General features: G+C 39.1%; 1 protein-coding gene across 1 annotated transcript; it reads left to right on the top strand.

Moving 5' to 3' along the window:
- Positions 1-1,785: 1,785 nt before the first annotated feature.
- si:ch211-235m3.5 (BICD family-like cargo adapter 1) lies at positions 1,786-17,895 on the top strand. The gene is made up of 10 exons (XM_034115303.1): positions 1,786-2,216; positions 3,678-3,893; positions 9,706-9,825; positions 10,981-11,127; positions 11,623-11,805; positions 13,468-13,632; positions 14,672-14,749; positions 15,301-15,413; positions 15,673-15,793; positions 16,880-17,895. Exons 1-10 carry the CDS (start codon positions 1,971-1,973, stop codon positions 17,087-17,089), a joined length of 1,599 nt encoding a protein of 532 aa, XP_033971194.1. The 5' UTR covers positions 1,786-1,970; the 3' UTR covers positions 17,090-17,895.
- The last annotated feature ends 578 nt before the right edge of the window (positions 17,896-18,473 follow it).

Consider the following 18,473-nt stretch of genomic DNA (forward strand, 5'->3'; position numbering starts at 1 on the left):
CATTTATCTCTTCATCTTCATTGATCAATATTTGTAATATTTTTGTGTCCTTTCCACTCAACAGGATCACTGGAGCTGATGGAGGTTTTGCTTCAATGGAGCTGGTTGTGCACACTGATAGTGTAAATTACAGTATTGGCAAGCAAGCACTTCCTCGATTTGAAACATCAATACGTTTTTATATTACCTTACTTCTTCACACCTTCAACAAAAGCTCTTCAGCAGAAAACCTTAGCTCAGAAAAAATTCAAGTTGAAGAGTCCTTTTGGACTCACTTTGGAAGGCAACACGTTTGTTGTGGAAGGAGGTCACACTTATTTCGGTAATAAGGGTAGGAAGCAGCTGATGTTTATCTTTTGTTAAGTGTTATATTAGTTCTGCCCCTACTTATGACAGACAGACAAACGCACGTGCTTCATTAGCTTTGTCTGGTTGTGTCTCTTCTTTTCTAGCACTGCTTGGCCACATGTGCCACACTTCCAGCATCAAGCCCCTTCATAACCCCCCTTTAAACTGAGCAGGAACAATGGAGACAGGACTGAGTCTTCTACATTTGTTTGGCCCCTGCTACCATATGTACAGAAGCTGTGCCGCCCCTAACAACAAAAGCTCTGCCACGCGTCAGGATGCTGCGTCTCTCTATTCCCCTGACACTGCCCCCCTGCTGCATTCAATCCTCCGGGGGCTGAGCTTTGACCTCAGGGAAGCAGCAGACCCTCCACACATGGTGGACCTGTTGTGCACTTGTTGGGTGGATGGATGAAGGAAACAGGGATTTCACTTCGTCATTATCACTACCATACTTGTAAATATAATATATTCTGGGCATCCAAAACAAAACATGTTTTCGGTTAGGCCAACATTTCCAAAATGGCCTAATACAAATTAAAACATGATCTGCTTAATATTTCTTGTCAGACAAGTTTAATCAGGTTTTGAAAAGTGCTGTAAAATAAAAAATGTAAAGTTTAAATGAATAATTATAATTATAAACATCCCTTTGCATTTGAGAAGGATATATTACAAATGATAACCCTTAAAAACATTTTGATTGTACAGTTTTAAATAATTGCTCGTTGTAATCATCTTGAAAGTCAGTCAATATTTTACCATACAATATGGAAATGATTTTGTGTATAGTATGATTAGTCTTGAGATATTAGATTATTAAAAGCTAGATCAAACTATGTAAAGTAGACCTAGTTCTAATTAATGTAGCCTACTAATACTTTTTTTTTTACAATATAAAGAATATGTAACATTTTTTGAATATATTCATCTCTCATACCGATCATACATTAAGGGGAGTAGGAGAAGAGGATATGAAGTCCACCCACACTTAACATAATGTTAACATGGAAAGGACACTATTACATCTGCAAATTTTTTATATAGTAACCTATGTCCATATGTTTCTGTTTTTGTAGTAGATTGGTCTACTATAGAGATAAGAGATCATATCTAAGCCCCCAATGTTACTAGATCCTAGCAACACCCCTGCTTACAATAACTTCATTAACATTTTGAATACAGGACTTAATTGACACAGTTTTGCTTTAAGGTTACTCTGTGCTCCTCACACTGACTTAACATATCTAAGTAGTATTTTTTAAGCTTAGTGTGTCTCTCAGCTTTGTGTTAATGTTCCACTAAACCAGCAACACCTTGAGCCTTTAGCGGCAGGACAGGTGTGCGTCTGGCTGGTAACAGTTTCCCAGGTGACGGAAGGAAGCCACACCCCCTGGAGACCATGTCATGTGCTGCTGACAGACGGAGCAACCAATTCTCACCGAGGAGCTCAAACCGTCAGCTCCACTCACAGAAACACAGACAGACACAGAGACAGAAACACAGGTGTAATGGAAGAACTTATTCCCACCTGTGCGTCTCTATTTTAGCTTCTTTCTGTGTCTTTAAAACACTTTTAACTTAGAAAGTTTTGTTTAAGTCAACTCCTCGGTTTTGCAATTATGGATCGCCTGGATGATTGGAGCTTCAAGACCAAAAAAATGGACCTGGAGGAGGATTTCTTCTTCGACTACGAGTCGGAGGAAATGACTGATTATCAAGACCCCAATGAACTTGTGACTGCATTGAAACAAAAGGAGGAAGAGGTTATTTTGGCAGCCCAGCTGGGAAACGCATTGCTTCTGGAAAACCGTGAGTTGAAAGAGCGGAGCGACAAACTTCATGAACAATACGCAGACAATCTGGAGGTAAGACTGTATGCTTTATTTCACAAAAACTGCTTTAACATGTTAAATATAATACATGCTTTGTGTTCAAATATGTGTATTAAGAAATATTTGACGATGTGGTTGATGCTAAAGCTTGAAGTGGGAGGGTGAAAATGAAAATGTTTTTAGGATTAACAAATTATAACGCTTTCGTTTTTTATAACTGGTATCAGAGCCACTTTAGTAACAAAATGAATCAAGTTTAAGAAAACAATAGGCCTACAACATATCTGAGTATAATCCAATTTGTATTATTTTTTCTTAAAGAAACATATGATGCATGTTTGAAAAATACATACAGCTGGCAGTTTCTTTTGTATTAGATGTCCAAATGACAACTTTAAATACTCAATTGTGATAATAAACAGCAACATATGACAAATACATGGAGAAAAATACACTTTTGAGAAACAATAGACACCGTTCAGTATCATCTACAGCAGACTTTACAACATTCATTATATATTCCAAAATCCATTGTTAATCTCAACACCAATACATTATATGATCCATAGGATACTACTTTGAATAAAGCTATCATTTCCATACAAAAGGAATAAAAACTACTATTTTATTTTGTGTTTTTTCACTGACTACAACAGTATCTTTACAGAAATGTTTCTCAGCAAGCTATTTTTACAGGTTGTGAAATAAATTGGCAACCTGCTGCAGAGGAACCAAACCTGACTTGACTCAAACGTTTTATAAAACATCAGAAGTTAACTCGTGCATCTATTACAAGCAAACTGCAGCAGGACCCACATATTTACTGGGAGCATCAGAACACTCCTGAAAGAGATCAGATGATTCTCCAAATTCAATAAATGTCTTTAGGACAACATCTAACAGTATTGAAGTAAGAGACAGCTATTTGCAGATTTTTAATTGTGTTTATATTTGTTGTTAAGGTGTTGCCTACTGCACAGCATCACACACCTGAGCTTTACGACAGACTAAATAATGGCCTGATTGTTTTTCTCATGGTGAATGCTGATTGGCCCTTCAGATGTTTAAACCCAACTCTTATCAGCGATTACTCGGACTTAAATCCGTACTGTTTACACAATGCAATAAAGATGTGGCAAGAAGGTATCTGCCTAGAAGATGAATGATAGTTTTATCTATAATGAAATATATGAAAACAGATTTGACTGATGTTTCTGTAGCACATGAATTAAATGCTGTACATTTCAGTGCAATAGATAATTTTTTTTTATTAATACAAATATCCAGCAATAATTCATTTTGATGATCCTTCAAAGCTCTAAATGAGGCCTGCTGGCACATTCTGTCCCTCAGATTCCTTTTCAAAACAAAACTTTGTTATTATGATATCCTGTTGCTGACAAGGCACATTTAGAAGCATTATAATTTCAGACCTATGCAAAGTATAAACTGCCTATGTTGAGTTAACCGTCACTCTGAATCTGTGTTGTGTAGGCGCTGGAGCAGGGCAGGCATGAGCTGCGGCAGAAGCTGGAGGGCTGCCAGTCCCAGTGGGAGAGCCAGGTGGGCGAGCTGGAGAGGGATGTGAGGGAGCTGAGCGGCCAGGTGGAGCAGCTGACCCGGACCCTCAGCGAGGCCGAGAGGGACAAGAGCCGAGCCGAGCTGGAGCACAGCGAGCACACACAGAGACTCAGAGATCAGCTCAACACTGTGAGTCCCAAGAGAGTGTGTTTGTGTGTGTAATGTGTGTTATCCTGTCTGAACTGTAGACAGTGGTTAAAGGAGAATTGAGTTCCACTGTTACAGTCAGGCATTCAAAATGTTACTTAAATAAAAGTAAGTAAGTATAATCAGCTTAACGTAATTAAAGTATTAAATGGAAAAGTACCAAATCAGAAAAATAAATTACAAAAAACCCACAAAAAAACAATTATTGGGAATAAACTAGAATATATGTTTATAGATTAGAAATAATTATCCCTCAATCGGCTAGTGGATTAATCAAGTAACTCTTCTTGTATAAACAATTTGCAAGTTTTAGTCATAACAAAACATTTAATCATATTTCATAAACATGAATCTTTATGAGAAATTCTTGATTTGTAAAAGTAACTAAATCTGTAAGAAAACTGTATTCAGGTGAAAAGCACAATATCTTCCTTTGAATTTTAGTGGAAGTATAAAATGCTATGAAAATAAAATACTCAAGCAAAGTACAAGTACCTCTTTACTACAATACTTGAGTAAATGTACTTAGTTCAACACTGACTGAAGAATATATATCTATAGATTTTGGTTCAAAGTACCTGGCTGCTGCAGGTACCCGAGCCTCTGAGAAACAAACACTGAGCTGTGGATCAGAAGCTGCCGACCTTCGGGGTCAAACCAGATAAGAGGAGCTGTCACTTTATCCTCGCACTGAAACATAATGTTCTCTGCAAACTGCTCAGGTATCAGTCTGAGTCTAATCTGCTCTAAAGCAAGGCCAAACTCTCAAACTGTTCACACACTGAGCAGTGCTTACTGTGATAAGAAGGAACTTCTTCATCTGGGCGGGAGGGCCAGACGTTGTTGGTCCGTCAGTAGTTACTTAACAAAGTTGTTGGCTTAAGGCAAATTATCTGATCTGTGTATTAGAAGGGAAGCGATATGTAAACAACAAGGGGAGTGAAAGTTAATGCCATGATTTAGATTTATATTTTTATGGTCCTTGGTCTTGGAATGACCTTCAATCAAACCATAAACTGAGGGCACTTGTCTCAATAGCATGTTTTAAATTGAAGTTGTCTGAAGTCCTCACCACCAGCTGCTCTTGCAGTAATAAGTAGTGTACCTTTCTTACTGTCCTAATGTGCACAATGTAGTGACTGCTTTTTCGTCTTTTGTTTTCTTAGTTATGTTCTCTGTATTTTATATGTTTGTGTTATGTGTAACGTTGCTGCCTTCTTGGCCAGGTCAGCATTGAAAATGAGATTTTATCTCAATGCTTTTATCTGGTTAAATAAAGGTTAAATAAAAATAAAAATTATATCTAGGACAGAGGGAGGACAGACTAAAAAAGTCCTGAAAAATAATGATTGTTAATCTTAAATCACTTCTGGAGGAAAAAGGTCAAACAACCTCTTTCAAGAATCGTGATTGTGAATTTGTTCTGCTTTCCTTATATCATGGCAAACACAATACATCTGCTTATCTCTGTGTTTTGGACTGTTGATTGAACAAAACGCCACCTTAAGACTCTACCTAGTGAAAGGCATGAATCACTATCTTCTTATATAATAATTGATTGATCGGGAGAAAAATGTGCAGATTATGAAAAGAATCATTAGTTGCAGCCTTACATGAGAACATTATAATCTATTTAACTTGATCCAGTTATTATAACATGAAGTCATCTATTACTAACGTCTTTGGGTACCTATATTACGTAATGGAAAAAAGACTTGGCTACATACAGCTGATTCAAATCATTATCAGCTCATACGTCTTCAAGTCAAACATTAATGATCTTCAGTGTAGAATCCTTAGGAGACAATTTGAGGAGAATCAAACTGGTGACATATTTTACTGCCTCTTATCAATGAACATGGAGGAACTGATTGGATCACACAGCTGGACAACCTTCAGTGTTTTTCCAGCCTGAGAACGCTTCACTAAACATTACAGTCGTGACGTGCTGCGTTACGCACTACTAGTAGAGTGGTTCTTAGTGTCGTTTAAAAATGAACAGCAGACCTGAGCTGGCAAAAGTAAAAAATGAATCCAAACAACAGTGAACCACCCTCCCATGAGTCAAGGTCCACATAATAAGAATAATGAATGTCTTGCCCCTGTCTGAAGCACTTACTGTGGAAAAGAGACTCCCTAGAAGTTCAGGAAAAAGTCAATTTAGATAAAAGGTGCTATCTCTGTTCTGTTCGGGGAGAAGGAAGTGGAGAAAAAATGTTTTATTTGGCATCAGACATGGGCAACTCTGGACTCTGTGTGGTTGTAAACAGTAAGAGGAAAGAGTGAATGTTTTAAAGAACGAAAGAGAGTAAAGAAGCTCCATGTCTGACGTGTTTTCACCGGACGTGGTGGAAAGAGCTGTTGCTTCTGCCGCGGTGAGTTGTGTCTGTATATCTGTGTGTATGGGTGTTTACAGGTGTTCCCAAAGTAACCACTGGAACATGGACATGTATTATGTACAGTATGTCCTGATTGGATTGCAGATTAGGGTTAATATTGATTGATCGTTGTCTTTATGATATGGTGGAGGAGAGTATATTTTAAATGCCCACATGAAGTCTTCAAATGTCTTTTTTTTTTTTATACGACTTCAAATAGAAAACTCATATTATTCATCAATGATAGTAAATATTCACATTTGGGGCGAGAAGAAAATGTTAGAACCTGTAAATATTTGTTCAATTATACAATTTACATCATTTCCGTCTGCAGTATTTCTGTTATGGATTGTGAGTCTACACATGATGAAACTGTAGTAGGTTTCAGAGAGCTTGAAACACTATATCCTAACTGTGAGAGTGTAACCAGAGCATGACAGGAATCTGGAGGAGGTGGTCTGTCTGTAAATGGCACCAAGGAAACCTGAGCGATAAAGAAATGCTGATGTTTACCAGCAAAGCTCTGATGTGAGAGGAACGGTTTACCGTGACTTTTCATTCTAGTGCATTGGAGGAAGCAGCTGCTAAAAACAATGTTGACGTGTGCCAGATTGTCACATGGGTCAGTGCTAACTGTTTAGACAGAGCAGAGCAAAGTAGGTGTTAAAATATGAGAGTGTTGACTGATGTCAGGGTGTTTTTATTTCAGATAACATTAGCTATAGTTACTGTAACAGACACACAATGTGAGAACATTAAGGCAAGCTTTAATGAGTTTGTCTTGTTTCTGATTCATGCCAATTCAATTTATCACGTGATTCAGTGAATGTTTAACAAGGAAATGTGTAACATCTGATTCTGGGGAGCTAGTAAATTACGACATTATTTACTTGGATTGGAAGAAAAGGGAGATTAAGGTATTTTTCTGCTTGAATTGGACTCTTGTGCAAGAACATTTTCCACCGAAACTGGGATATCAACAAATTGGCTGGATATGAAATGCCATACTGGAAAGGGAGTATGGTTATTCAATGATAAACTGGAATTGATAATAGTATTTACTTACAACATTTCCCGGGCAAAGAATTCAATAACATATCCTTAGGGAGGTTCAGGACATTGGTTTGAACCTGTGTAAAGTTAATAAAGTATTGCCATTCAAGAAGCTGGGAATAGTTCATTTGCCTAATAAATAAATGTTGAATCCTTTAAAATATTGACTAAATTAAGCATCTATACTACTTATTGAGTCCATATTATTCATTGATTATTGAAAAGAGAATTGGCAGATCATTTGATTATAAATATATTTTCAGTTGCAGGTCAAACATTTGGTCTACTGCGTTTCTCTAGGGAAACTGGGTGTAAAGGAAACAGGTGGCGATTTAGTCTTTATGTGGTAAACACATTACCTTTCCACCTAGTGTTACATGACCTCATGACCTTGCATCACCTCCCCTGGCTCACAGTGGATCCCAGTGAGTTATTGGACGACTGTGACAAATCCCATGCTGTGAGATTTCCGTTATTGTAAAAAGAGATGCTTGAATTTAGGCGAGCCCCCGTGACCTCTGCCCCCTCCACAAGCATCACGCAGCCCACAGACAAAAAGGGAAAGACAATATACATTGGGGAGAGATATAAATCTTTCATTTGCTCCTTTGATGTTGCCCCTCATACCCAAACATCCCATCATCCCAGGGGAGAGCTATCTTTTCTGTATGCTCCCTGAGGCCCTCGTCTGTAGCTTGGGTCGTCAGCTGTTGGGTACCTCAGCGTTTGGATGGCTGGAGGCTCGGGGGGCCGTGTGAGGGGATGTCATCTCTGTGTCTCTACCAAATGGAGCGTCCTCCTTCCACTCCTGTTTTGGTGATTCTCAGTGGGTCGCTGCCTCTATTGTGGAGAAGGGGCCCGTGTTGACGAGATGAGGCAGCAGTAATGACGACTCACTCATGGACACAAATGTTCATCAAGCCCCCCCCCCTCTCTTTTATCCTCCTCCTACTCAAAGTGTGTCTGCATGCAATGTTTTGTTTTTCTTCATCAGCGCCAGATTTACTCTTGTCTTCCCGCTAATTTTAGCCCTCACGCCTGCCTCACTTCCTCCGTACACTGTTGCAAACACGTACACACAAGCTGCCCCCCCACCCCACTCCACTTCACCCTAATGAAGTCAAAGTTTGCCCTCCGCCACACTTTTGTCTAATGTGGCATGGAGATGTCACAGCCGAGACCAAGATGCCCTCTGTTCCATCTGCTGCGGGGGCCGGCCTTTCATCTTGTATTATGTGGCAATGATAGGGCCTGACAGGGGCCCGCCACACTGCTGAGTAAGGGGAACTGAGCGAGGGGGGTGGGTGTTCACCGGGGCTTCAGATCCGTCAAGATCCCAGTTTTTTTACTTTTTTTTTTATGTTTCTAAATTTGTGTCTGAGAGCTATGTGTTGAGGAAGTAGCTGATTTCCTGATAAACAAGTAGAACAATGTCACCAAGAAATAAATCATTATTTAAATCTTAATATGACATATGGTTTGGCGGTGACTGGCTAATCATTGTGTACTCTGGCTCAGGCTGAGTGCTCACAGCAGTCAGGTTGTGTTTTTGTTTTGTAGTTTCCAGTCTTTTTGGCTTGTGACATGTTTTAGGATTGTACATCCCTTTGCTGCGCCTTCTCACTTGTGAATACAAACATAACATTGCTCCATAGTGTTAAGAGTGACCAGAAACTCCACATGGCGCCTTTTTTTTTTTTTAAAGCCAATATGTACACATTACCCTTCATCACAGGTCATGATCTTAGGTTCAGTTTCAGTTATGAGTTGTTCAACAAAACAAAAGATCATTTTCAAATAGTTTTATCTTAAGGAGTTTTAGACGTTTGAAAAAGTTAAAATATAAAAAGAAAAGAGACAATTTATTTAAAAAAAAAGAAACATTTTATCTTTCTTTACCCTTTAATCATCTTGTGACCCCTTTTGATTGTATCTTCAAACATCTCTGGGGGTCACTGGGTTCCCATGCTGGGAATATTGTAACCATCAGCAGTTCTTACAAAGGCAGTAAAGAAGACAAGCTCTAATTTTCTTGGTGTGCATGGCCAGCAGCAAAAAACATACCCAACACATGTTCAATTTCACCTAATCCCCACCTTTCTGTCAGGTATCATATTGTGCTCCTTCTCCTCTGGGTCTAGATTACAGGATTTAGAACTATGCTATATATGTGGTTATTTTAAGATTCAAGATTGTGTCCTCAAGTCTCTTAAAGCTCATCCCTCAGGCAAGCTTTGCTAAAAAAGTTTTGATCCCTCCTAAAGGTAAACGCAATTCAGAAGGAAGGCTGTTCTGAGAATTCAAAAGCCACATGTTTTTGACCTTTTTTTGATTCTCATGTGCTCCATGTATTTGTTCTCTAGGCGATGGCGGTGGAGAGAGCCATGTCCGGCGAGCTGCAAGCTCTGAAACAGGAGCTCCAACAAAAAGGAAGCAACAACAGGCCGCAGGACGAGGAGCTGATCAGTGCCATGAGGGAGCAGGTAACTTATATGAACAATAAATATGTACCACTAAATGCTGCAACCACTACAAAGCTAAATCCTGAATTTAAAAAAGGATGGTCAGCTAACATTTTTTTTTTCAGTGCTGTGTACATCGTGTTCTCACACAGACACGACGACCAGAACAAACTGCACCAGCAAGTCTGTGTGTTCTCATATTCTATTTCCTGTCAAAAGTGGTGATTGTGTTGCCAGCTGCTGGTTCTTTTTGCTTTACCGTGTTGCATTTAATTTGAGTGTTGTGATTTAAGTTTTGAAATCAACTTTTCCATTACATGAAGAACATAATAATATTAATATAAAGAGATTCAAAAGAGATAATATCCATTCTCACACTTAAAGGTGGGGTAGGTACGTTTGAGAAACCGGCTCGAGATACACTTTTTGTTATATTCCATGGAATGCTCTTAATATCCCGATAGCAATGAATATCTTAAGTGCTTTGACAAAAAATCCATAAACAAATGTCATCTGTGGAAGCCGTAGTGCTGTAAAAAGTAGGACCAATCATTTTAGCCGGCCCGGCTAAAATAACTGGATGGCCTACCTGCCTGTCAGCCTTCCATCTGTGCACAAACTTATCTCGTGCCCTCATTGGTCATGTCCGCATTCGTGTGTGTTGGAGGAGGGGCTCTATAAGGAAGTGGCAGATTTGTTCCGGCTGTGTATTTTCAAATTCTAGCGCATTCGAGCTGGTTTCTCCAAAATTACCTACCCCACCTTTAAGCTTACTCTTAAATGACAAATAACCACCCTCAGAAACCTGCAATTGCAAATCCACATTCTTGTTTGGATAAACATATTGTTAGAAAATACCTGTCTACAGTAAACAATGAATGGCACTGATGTTTAATGCAACCACACAACAACACTTTTGGCTCCTTGTTTCCAAAATAGAGAAAGAAAGTGACATTCTCACGGTAAACGATGGAAAGCAGCTCCCTTTTGTTTCTCCAGGGAAAACAAATTCAGAGATTTTTGGCACCTTTTTAAAAAGAAGAAAATCACATATTTCAACATTGGTTTGTTGATATAAAGTGATTCAACAGCATAGTAGGAGTTTGTGAGAGTTTTCCTGGCAGATATGTGGTAACTTTTTTATCATATTTAAGATCTTTGTTTTTGTGCTTTCAGGTGCTGCGTCTCACCCAGAAGGAGCAGGTGCTGGAGGAGCGAATAGAGAGTGTGTGTCAAGAAAACGCAGATCTGAGGGCGAGTTTGGCCTCTTTACAAACACGCCTGGCTCTGCACGACCAACTCAAACAGCAGCACAGCCAGCAGGTACATAAACAAACACACACAGCCGGGGCGACACAAAGCAGCTCAGTGCGGTCGCTGTATGAATGAAAGAGCATTCGATAACAAAGGGATTTTCTGCTCCCTGCCTGGCAGCCTGGGTTTCGGCAGGATGGTGGAGAGCATTGCTAAACAATCACCTCATCCCCGTCATTGTCTCTTTCCCTCGCAATTCTGGATTCCTCACATGTTGGTTTAGTTTCATGTGAGACTGCAGGCTGGAATCTGGCAGGTCTGGATTTATGTGGCACTGAACAGTAGCAGAAACTATTTTAATGGTGGCTTTTTAAAAAGCACACATGGCCTTGGGTAAAAACACTTTTGTGTCCTTATATCCTTATATCTGTTTATCATGAATATAACCTAAGGATGGCATTTCTTTCCCTCATTGGTTGTTGGGTGCTTACCTAAAATTCACTATTGTGCCTGTTGTTTTGTCTCTATGTTTACAGTATGTGTATGCACCTTCTTGTGTTGTAGCTCTCCGAGGCGTGGCAGGAGGTGGAGGCGGCGCAGGGTCGCTCACAGCAGCTGCAGGCCCAGGTGGAGGAGCTGCAGGAGGAGGTGTCCCTGCAGGAAGGCAGGAGCCACGGAGAAACCTCCCTGCTGTCCGAGCTGGAGAGCAGCCTAGAGACGGCCGCGCTGGGAGTCAGCAGAGAAGAGGTACTGAAGCAGATTGAAGTCAAACTACAGTGTTTAAACCATCAGGCAAGACAAGGAGAAATATTTGGTTGAAAACATCTGGTCAGCGAAATTAAACAGAGAAAAAAACCTATGCTTTATATGAGAAATCTTTATATTTCTTATAGTCAAGAAATCCCATAAAAAAAAAAAAAGAAAATCCAAAACCAACAATCGTTCCTACTACAGAATTGACCCATAGCTCATCTTTATATCTAATACAGCGGCACTCAGCCACACTGTTGCACTGGCTGACATATTTCTCAGTCTATTTTCTAGGAAATGTACTACGTACGAGTTATAACAAAGGTGATGAAGAATGTATCTGTTCATCCATATCAATCATTCTTAGCAGTAAGCGACTGGATACAGTTTTGAATTCTTCTTAAAACACAAAACCATCACTGCTGCAGAATAACTATGGGAAATGAAAGTAGATCTTTGCCCAGATGTAGGAAATACTCTGAATAGCACAACATTCTTGTCTAAGAGGTGGAGACTGTGACTGACAGAAACAGCAGAAGAGTTTAGTTTGGGACTGAACCGACATTGTCTCCATAATGTGGTTGGCAAGAGTTAGTTTTGTTCTCATGCCTTTGTAGTCCTGCCCACAATGATTCATGACTGTTTTGAGGGGAAATTGTTTTCCTGTGATGACTGGAAACACGAATATTAAACAAAGTATTTCCTGCAAAGTGACATAACAGCATAATGGCACCAGAAAAACCTAAAGGAGAAAGTGGAATTTTTAAAGAAACATGTATACATGTCATGGCATAGAGATGACATGCTGACAGGACATTTTGTGCTAGTTTTTAAAGGACAGTGTGACTTGTGTTTGATGCAAGGACAGACAGGAGGTGGGACATTGTCATTTATTAAAGTGAAGACACTACAAAAGATTAGATAAGACTTGTTGCTTTGATTATGTCTTGGTGGGAACTGAAAAACTGTCTTTCTGCCCCGCTGTGTTTCCACATTTGTTTCCAGAAGTACAATCTGACGTTTAACTGCACTCATGAGTCATTCTCTACACTTCCTGTTTGTCATAGCCACAGTGTAGGAGAGTTTCCTTGTTTAACAGCTCAGTGCACGTTAACCCCTGTGTCTGTAAATGTATCATCATTTTGCTGTATGAAAGCGGAAGGGGTGAAACCTCAAGATGACATTTAATGAGGACAGTATCACCATGTGATATACTTGACTCAAGAAAGAGATGAGGTAATGCTTGCACCTCCCAGTGTGTAAATACTTGATGTCACTAAACCGATGTGTGTCACGCTGAAAGGAAAGGGGGAAAGAAAAAAAGAACTATTTTTAACTATTTTAATGGAGGCCATACACAGCAGCAGCCTCATAACTATAACAACTGTTTTTATTGACTGTATCAATTTATTTGATAGGGATAGGAATAAACATCAGTTTAAAAATACAAGGTTTAAATATGCCTGAGTTAGCAAAAATGGACATTTGATGTCCCTAGGTAGGTAAAAAAACAGACAAACATAAAAATAAACAGTGAAACATGTGTTTGTGTTTATAAGAGTAAATTAACTCTTCAAGCAACCCCAAAACAGAAAGTAAAGTTCACTCTTTAAAGTCATAACTTGCATAAATCAACATGTTTCCTCTTGTTTAACTTAGATAACGCAAGAAATGGGGTCCATCCTTCAGTTACTGCTCCCACTGACCCAGCACCTGAACAGCTCGGGGGGGTCAGAGGTCGTGGGTCAGCAGGAGGATCTGAAGGCCATGCTGCTCCAGCTGAAGGGAGCGGCCCAAACCCTCACACAGGCATCCAGCACACAGGTGAGAGACTGAATGAGCATGCGGAGCAGGAGAGGAAATGCAAAACAAAAGGCTGACCTTTTTGATTTAAATCAAAGGAGGACTGGATTTAACACTGTGGCTTATTGTATTCTAAATATTTGACTTATAAATCAGTATTCAATACATATGTAGAGTATGTGCATACATAGAGCTCAAAAGTCTGTAGTGTTTTTGTTGGTTCTGAGGTTGATGAAAAGGTCTGCTAGATAGATAAAGCCAAACAACACAGGTGTGTATTTATTGAGAGCAGCCTTTTTCTTGCTTTTTAAATATAGATTATTCAAATATGTTCACTATTGTTGAGAGACAATCTTAGGACATATTAAGTGTATGTTTTTTCATAATCCATAAAAGGACAACTAAACTTAAAATGCTTAACCTCCCCCCCCTGTTTTCACTTTGTGTGTATATGTTGTATAAGCCCTAAAAGTACATTTGTGATTTCATATCTTTATAATTTTATATTTTTCATAATTTTGTAATCCTTTATTACGTTATTGTGTTACATTGTTTGTATTCTTGTAAATATTTCTTATTCTTGTGGTCCCTCTTATGAACTGTATCCTCATCCCAGTTAGACTGATTACAAATAGATTGAACTATAGAATTAACCATTGAGAAAAGTCCTCTCAAATACCACATTCATCAGTGAATTCACTATCAGCCTATCTACCCCCTAGTGGCTGTTAGAGGCAGCATGGTGTCCTCACACTGAACCAGGCTGAGGAACTTGTGTGTCCTTGTTAAAGCAATAGATGCCAATGAATTGTTGCAATTGATATCTCATGTGCTTTGCTAAGCCTCTATTTGCCACAAGCAAGCATATACAATTGTCCAGTTGTGTTTAATGGTGTTCAGACCTCAGGCATTTACCTCTGAAACTAAATATCCCTGCCCATCCCCTTCCTCCTTCGGAGCACATTCAAATAGGCCAACTCTACAGAAGCTCCTTTTTGGTATAAATCTCTGTGAAGTGCACGGACGATACCTGATCTCTTTGTTAATGTCTGTGTCCCAGGAGCTGAATCAAGCTTTTGTCGTGAGGACGGGCGATCAGTGTGGGAATCCGAGCGCAGCGGAGGAGCTGAGAGATCAGGTAACTGTGATGAACGAACACGTCTGTCAGGGAGGAGCAGCACACACAGCAGCTCATTATATTAGGATTCGGTTGTGCATTAGTAAAACTGACCTTACTGCTGTCACTGTAATCCATCCTGGTTCCACAGACAAATACAGTGACTATTCTGGAGCGGATTTAACGGAGCGACTTCAATATTCCAGTTTTAATCTCCTCTCCTTAGTTTTTTGTTAGCCCTAAAACAAGGGTGTTAACAAATTCCATTAGCGTGCTTTGGTTTATTTTTTGTGTCATTGTCACCTGAGTGCAACAATCTTCTTTTTCAAAACACTCCAAGCTGTTATAATGCTGTTAAACACCACCTTTAAACTTAATTTGTTATCACATTAGGAGATCCAAATTGGCTATGTGTGAGCTCCAAAGCCATCAAAAGATTAACATTTATAAAATAAAATTACATTTTAGTGCAACAAAAATTCCTTAATTGTGTTATATGCAGAAAAACACTTTGATAAATGCTCTGAATTTCTCACTGTGGTCCTAACACTGCTAATTTCTCCCTCCTGCAGAACGTCCAGCTGCAGCAGGAGAACTCTGAGCTGAGGCAGAGGCTGCAGAGCGGGCAGGAGCAGACTGAATTTGTCCATCAGGCCATCAAAGACCGAGATGAAGCCATAGCCAGGTAAAACATTTTCTCCCTGAATATTCTCAATGAAAATAATAAAAAATCCAATATATGCAGCTATCATACTTGCTATTATAATTCTGCAATGTTTGGTTTGAACAATAAGAACAAATCAATGAATTTCTGTCCGGCAAATGTATGTTTTAAAACAAAAATAAAGACATCATTCAAAGTTTTCCTTTAGAAAGCTGCTCTTGAATTGATTATTGTAGCTGACAGTGATGTGACTGAAGGGGTTTCTTAATTTTCTTTGTAGGAAAAACCTGATGGAGGCAGAGTTGATCAGAAGTAAAAATGACATGATGTCTCTGAACAACCAGTTATTAGAGGCCATCCAACGTAAACTGGAGCTGTCGCAGGAGCTGGAGGCCTGGCAGGTGAGATCCCTTTCTGTCTTTCAAACTCTCTTGTCCATGCCATTCAGTCTACTGTCCCCAAAAGAATATTAAACCATCTCCTTCTCAGCCCTTTTTTTTCTCACCAACTGCCTGTCAGATCTGTCAGAGAAACCTTTTGCTTATGAAAAGCATAAATATGAATATGAGTACATTAAATTAACACCTTTGAGATCGAAATCATACGTTATGTTGTATACAGCAGACGCATGATGTCCTCAGTGGGAGGTCAGTGAAAGACGCAGCTGTTTCTCTCTCAGCTCGGTCAGTTTGGAGGAAAATGAGCGGCAGGTGTTTCTGTCAGCGTCTCCTCCTGCTGCTGAGTCACTATGCCAACCACAGCCATCTGCTGTAGAGCCTGCCATCCACGTTTTGGGGACGATAAACCAGATTATAATTGGGAGGATCCATGTTTATCAGCAGAAGTGTAAAATGATCCTCAATAATAACGAAATAAGTCATTCAAAAATATTCCCTTATAAATATAAATCACAAATAAAACATGAACAGAGTTTTTCACATACCAATATTTTAATGTGTAGTGACAGACTGGCATCAACTAGTCCACAAATACAATCTCTTATTTCATAGCTGTTAATAATACACACATTTATAGGAATATTTACAAGCAATCACAATGATGAATGATCTACGGTAGGGACAGAGAAAGTTATGTGTCTATCATTAGGAAAAACAAATCCTGAATCAGTACACTCATATAGGCAAAAGATGTGTTGAGTCTTCTTAATTCAATGTTTAGCTACTGATAGCACCAATAACCAAGTGCTATACAGTTCCATGATCTTTGAGAGAAAGCAGACATATTTAAGACAATATTTGCAACCCAAACCAAAACAGTCTAGAGTAGACTGGTCAAAAAAAAGAAATGTGTTTTTTTTATTTGGTTTTAACTATCCCTTTCATAATGAAGCAGTGTTTAAATCTAATACTGTCAGATTGATGTACTATATACTGAGTTTGAATGATATGAGAGCAGTGCTGACAGTGTTGAGTCCCCGCTGTCCAGACTTCCTGCTAATTTCCTCTTTCTGTCCATCTTTCCTTCAGGACGACATCCAGATCATCATCAACCAGCAGCTTAAGTCCCAGCACCAGTTGGAGCTTCCTCAGAAGAAGTCCACCTCCAATGGCATGTCCTTCTTCCGCAGGCCCAGCCGGACAACCAACGCCTGGAGTTCAGACGCTAATCAGGGCAAAACACAAACCCCCTGGAGAGACTGGTTAAGACGAGGAAAAGGGGCAAATAATGGACAGTGAGCAACACTTACTCCCTGAAGACAAAGGAGAGGATGCACAAGGAGGACAGGACAGAGGGAGGTGTAGCTTCAAGTTCATCTTGTGTGGTGAAAAGAAGCCATAAAGACACTTTTAATTTAGTGATGAACAGCAGAGCCACATCGGACAAAGACTTGCCAGATAGGCACTTACTTACACATTTCAATGAGAGGCTGAGCCTTCGTATAAATCTAAACTGTGACAACCTGGAACACTAATATGTTTCTTTCCCTTACGAATTACTTTAGGAGGTTTGCCTGGACTGTAAATATTGTGCCTTTTTTGTATTATTGTAATGATCCCTATGTCTGAGACTTTATATGGTATACATGCAAAGTGTAGATCACTGAGAGTATTTGTTCAGATTATTTAAAATCACTGATCAAAGAGAGAAAAAAGTCAAGAAATAAAAACGAACAAACAATGAATTTACAATGGTGCTGACTTGTGTCTTTACATAGCAAGTTTGATGTGAGAAGTTCCTTTTTTACTGTCAGATGTGCTCTAAAGCTCAATATGTCAAACAATTTAATTATGTAGGAAACACTGTATGTTTTCATGTACACTGAGTTAGCTGTTGTTTTTTTGTTTTGTTTCTGTTCTATGAATGATTACTTGTTGTGGTATGAATCTGTGTGCAGCAAACACAAGTATGATGATTCTGTTTTTCAGTGTTCAATATTAAAGCTGCTCAGTACAGGCTGGGTTGTTTCATACATGTAAACCGTCTTGACTCGCCACATATGTAATAATGGCCGGATTACTACATAAAACATAAAATAATCTTTTCCGGGTTTCTGTTTTTTGTTCAAAATGTTAATATGATAAACTAAAGAGGGGAGAAAGAAGGGTTTATTATTAGTATTATTACTACTACTATTATTAGTGTTTAAAGTGTTCAACCACAAACAAGAAACATACAGTACATAGGTCATGATGCTACTTGGAGCTACAATCATTCACTGAAGGTTGACTATTTGTAGTGAAGTAGTTGTTTATCAGTCTTCCAGCCCTGCCCTACTTTGTGTTGTAAGAGCATCTGTTCAACAAAACACAATATAATGAGATTTCTTTATTTTTCTCCTGTTAAAACAGGAGAAAACACATTTTCACCTGTACAATATCAAATGCAGCACTAACTCAGGATGATCATAAACTGAAATTGTTTGCAAAATACAAGGATGGTGTCAACATCTTCAAAGTAATTTGTAAAAATACTGGAGGTGCAATATACTGTAGTACATAGCCTATGCCCTGGTTTGTTACCATTTTGAAGTTCACAAAGAAATACAAAGCCTAGAATGAATTTTAATTGCATTTACAACAATAATTTCAAAACACTTTCCACACACACACATCTCCCCGG

The sequence above is a fragment of the Trematomus bernacchii genome, unplaced genomic scaffold (genome assembly GCF_902827165.1).
Source record: "Trematomus bernacchii unplaced genomic scaffold, fTreBer1.1, whole genome shotgun sequence".
Lineage (NCBI taxonomy): Eukaryota > Metazoa > Chordata > Actinopteri > Perciformes > Nototheniidae > Trematomus > Trematomus bernacchii.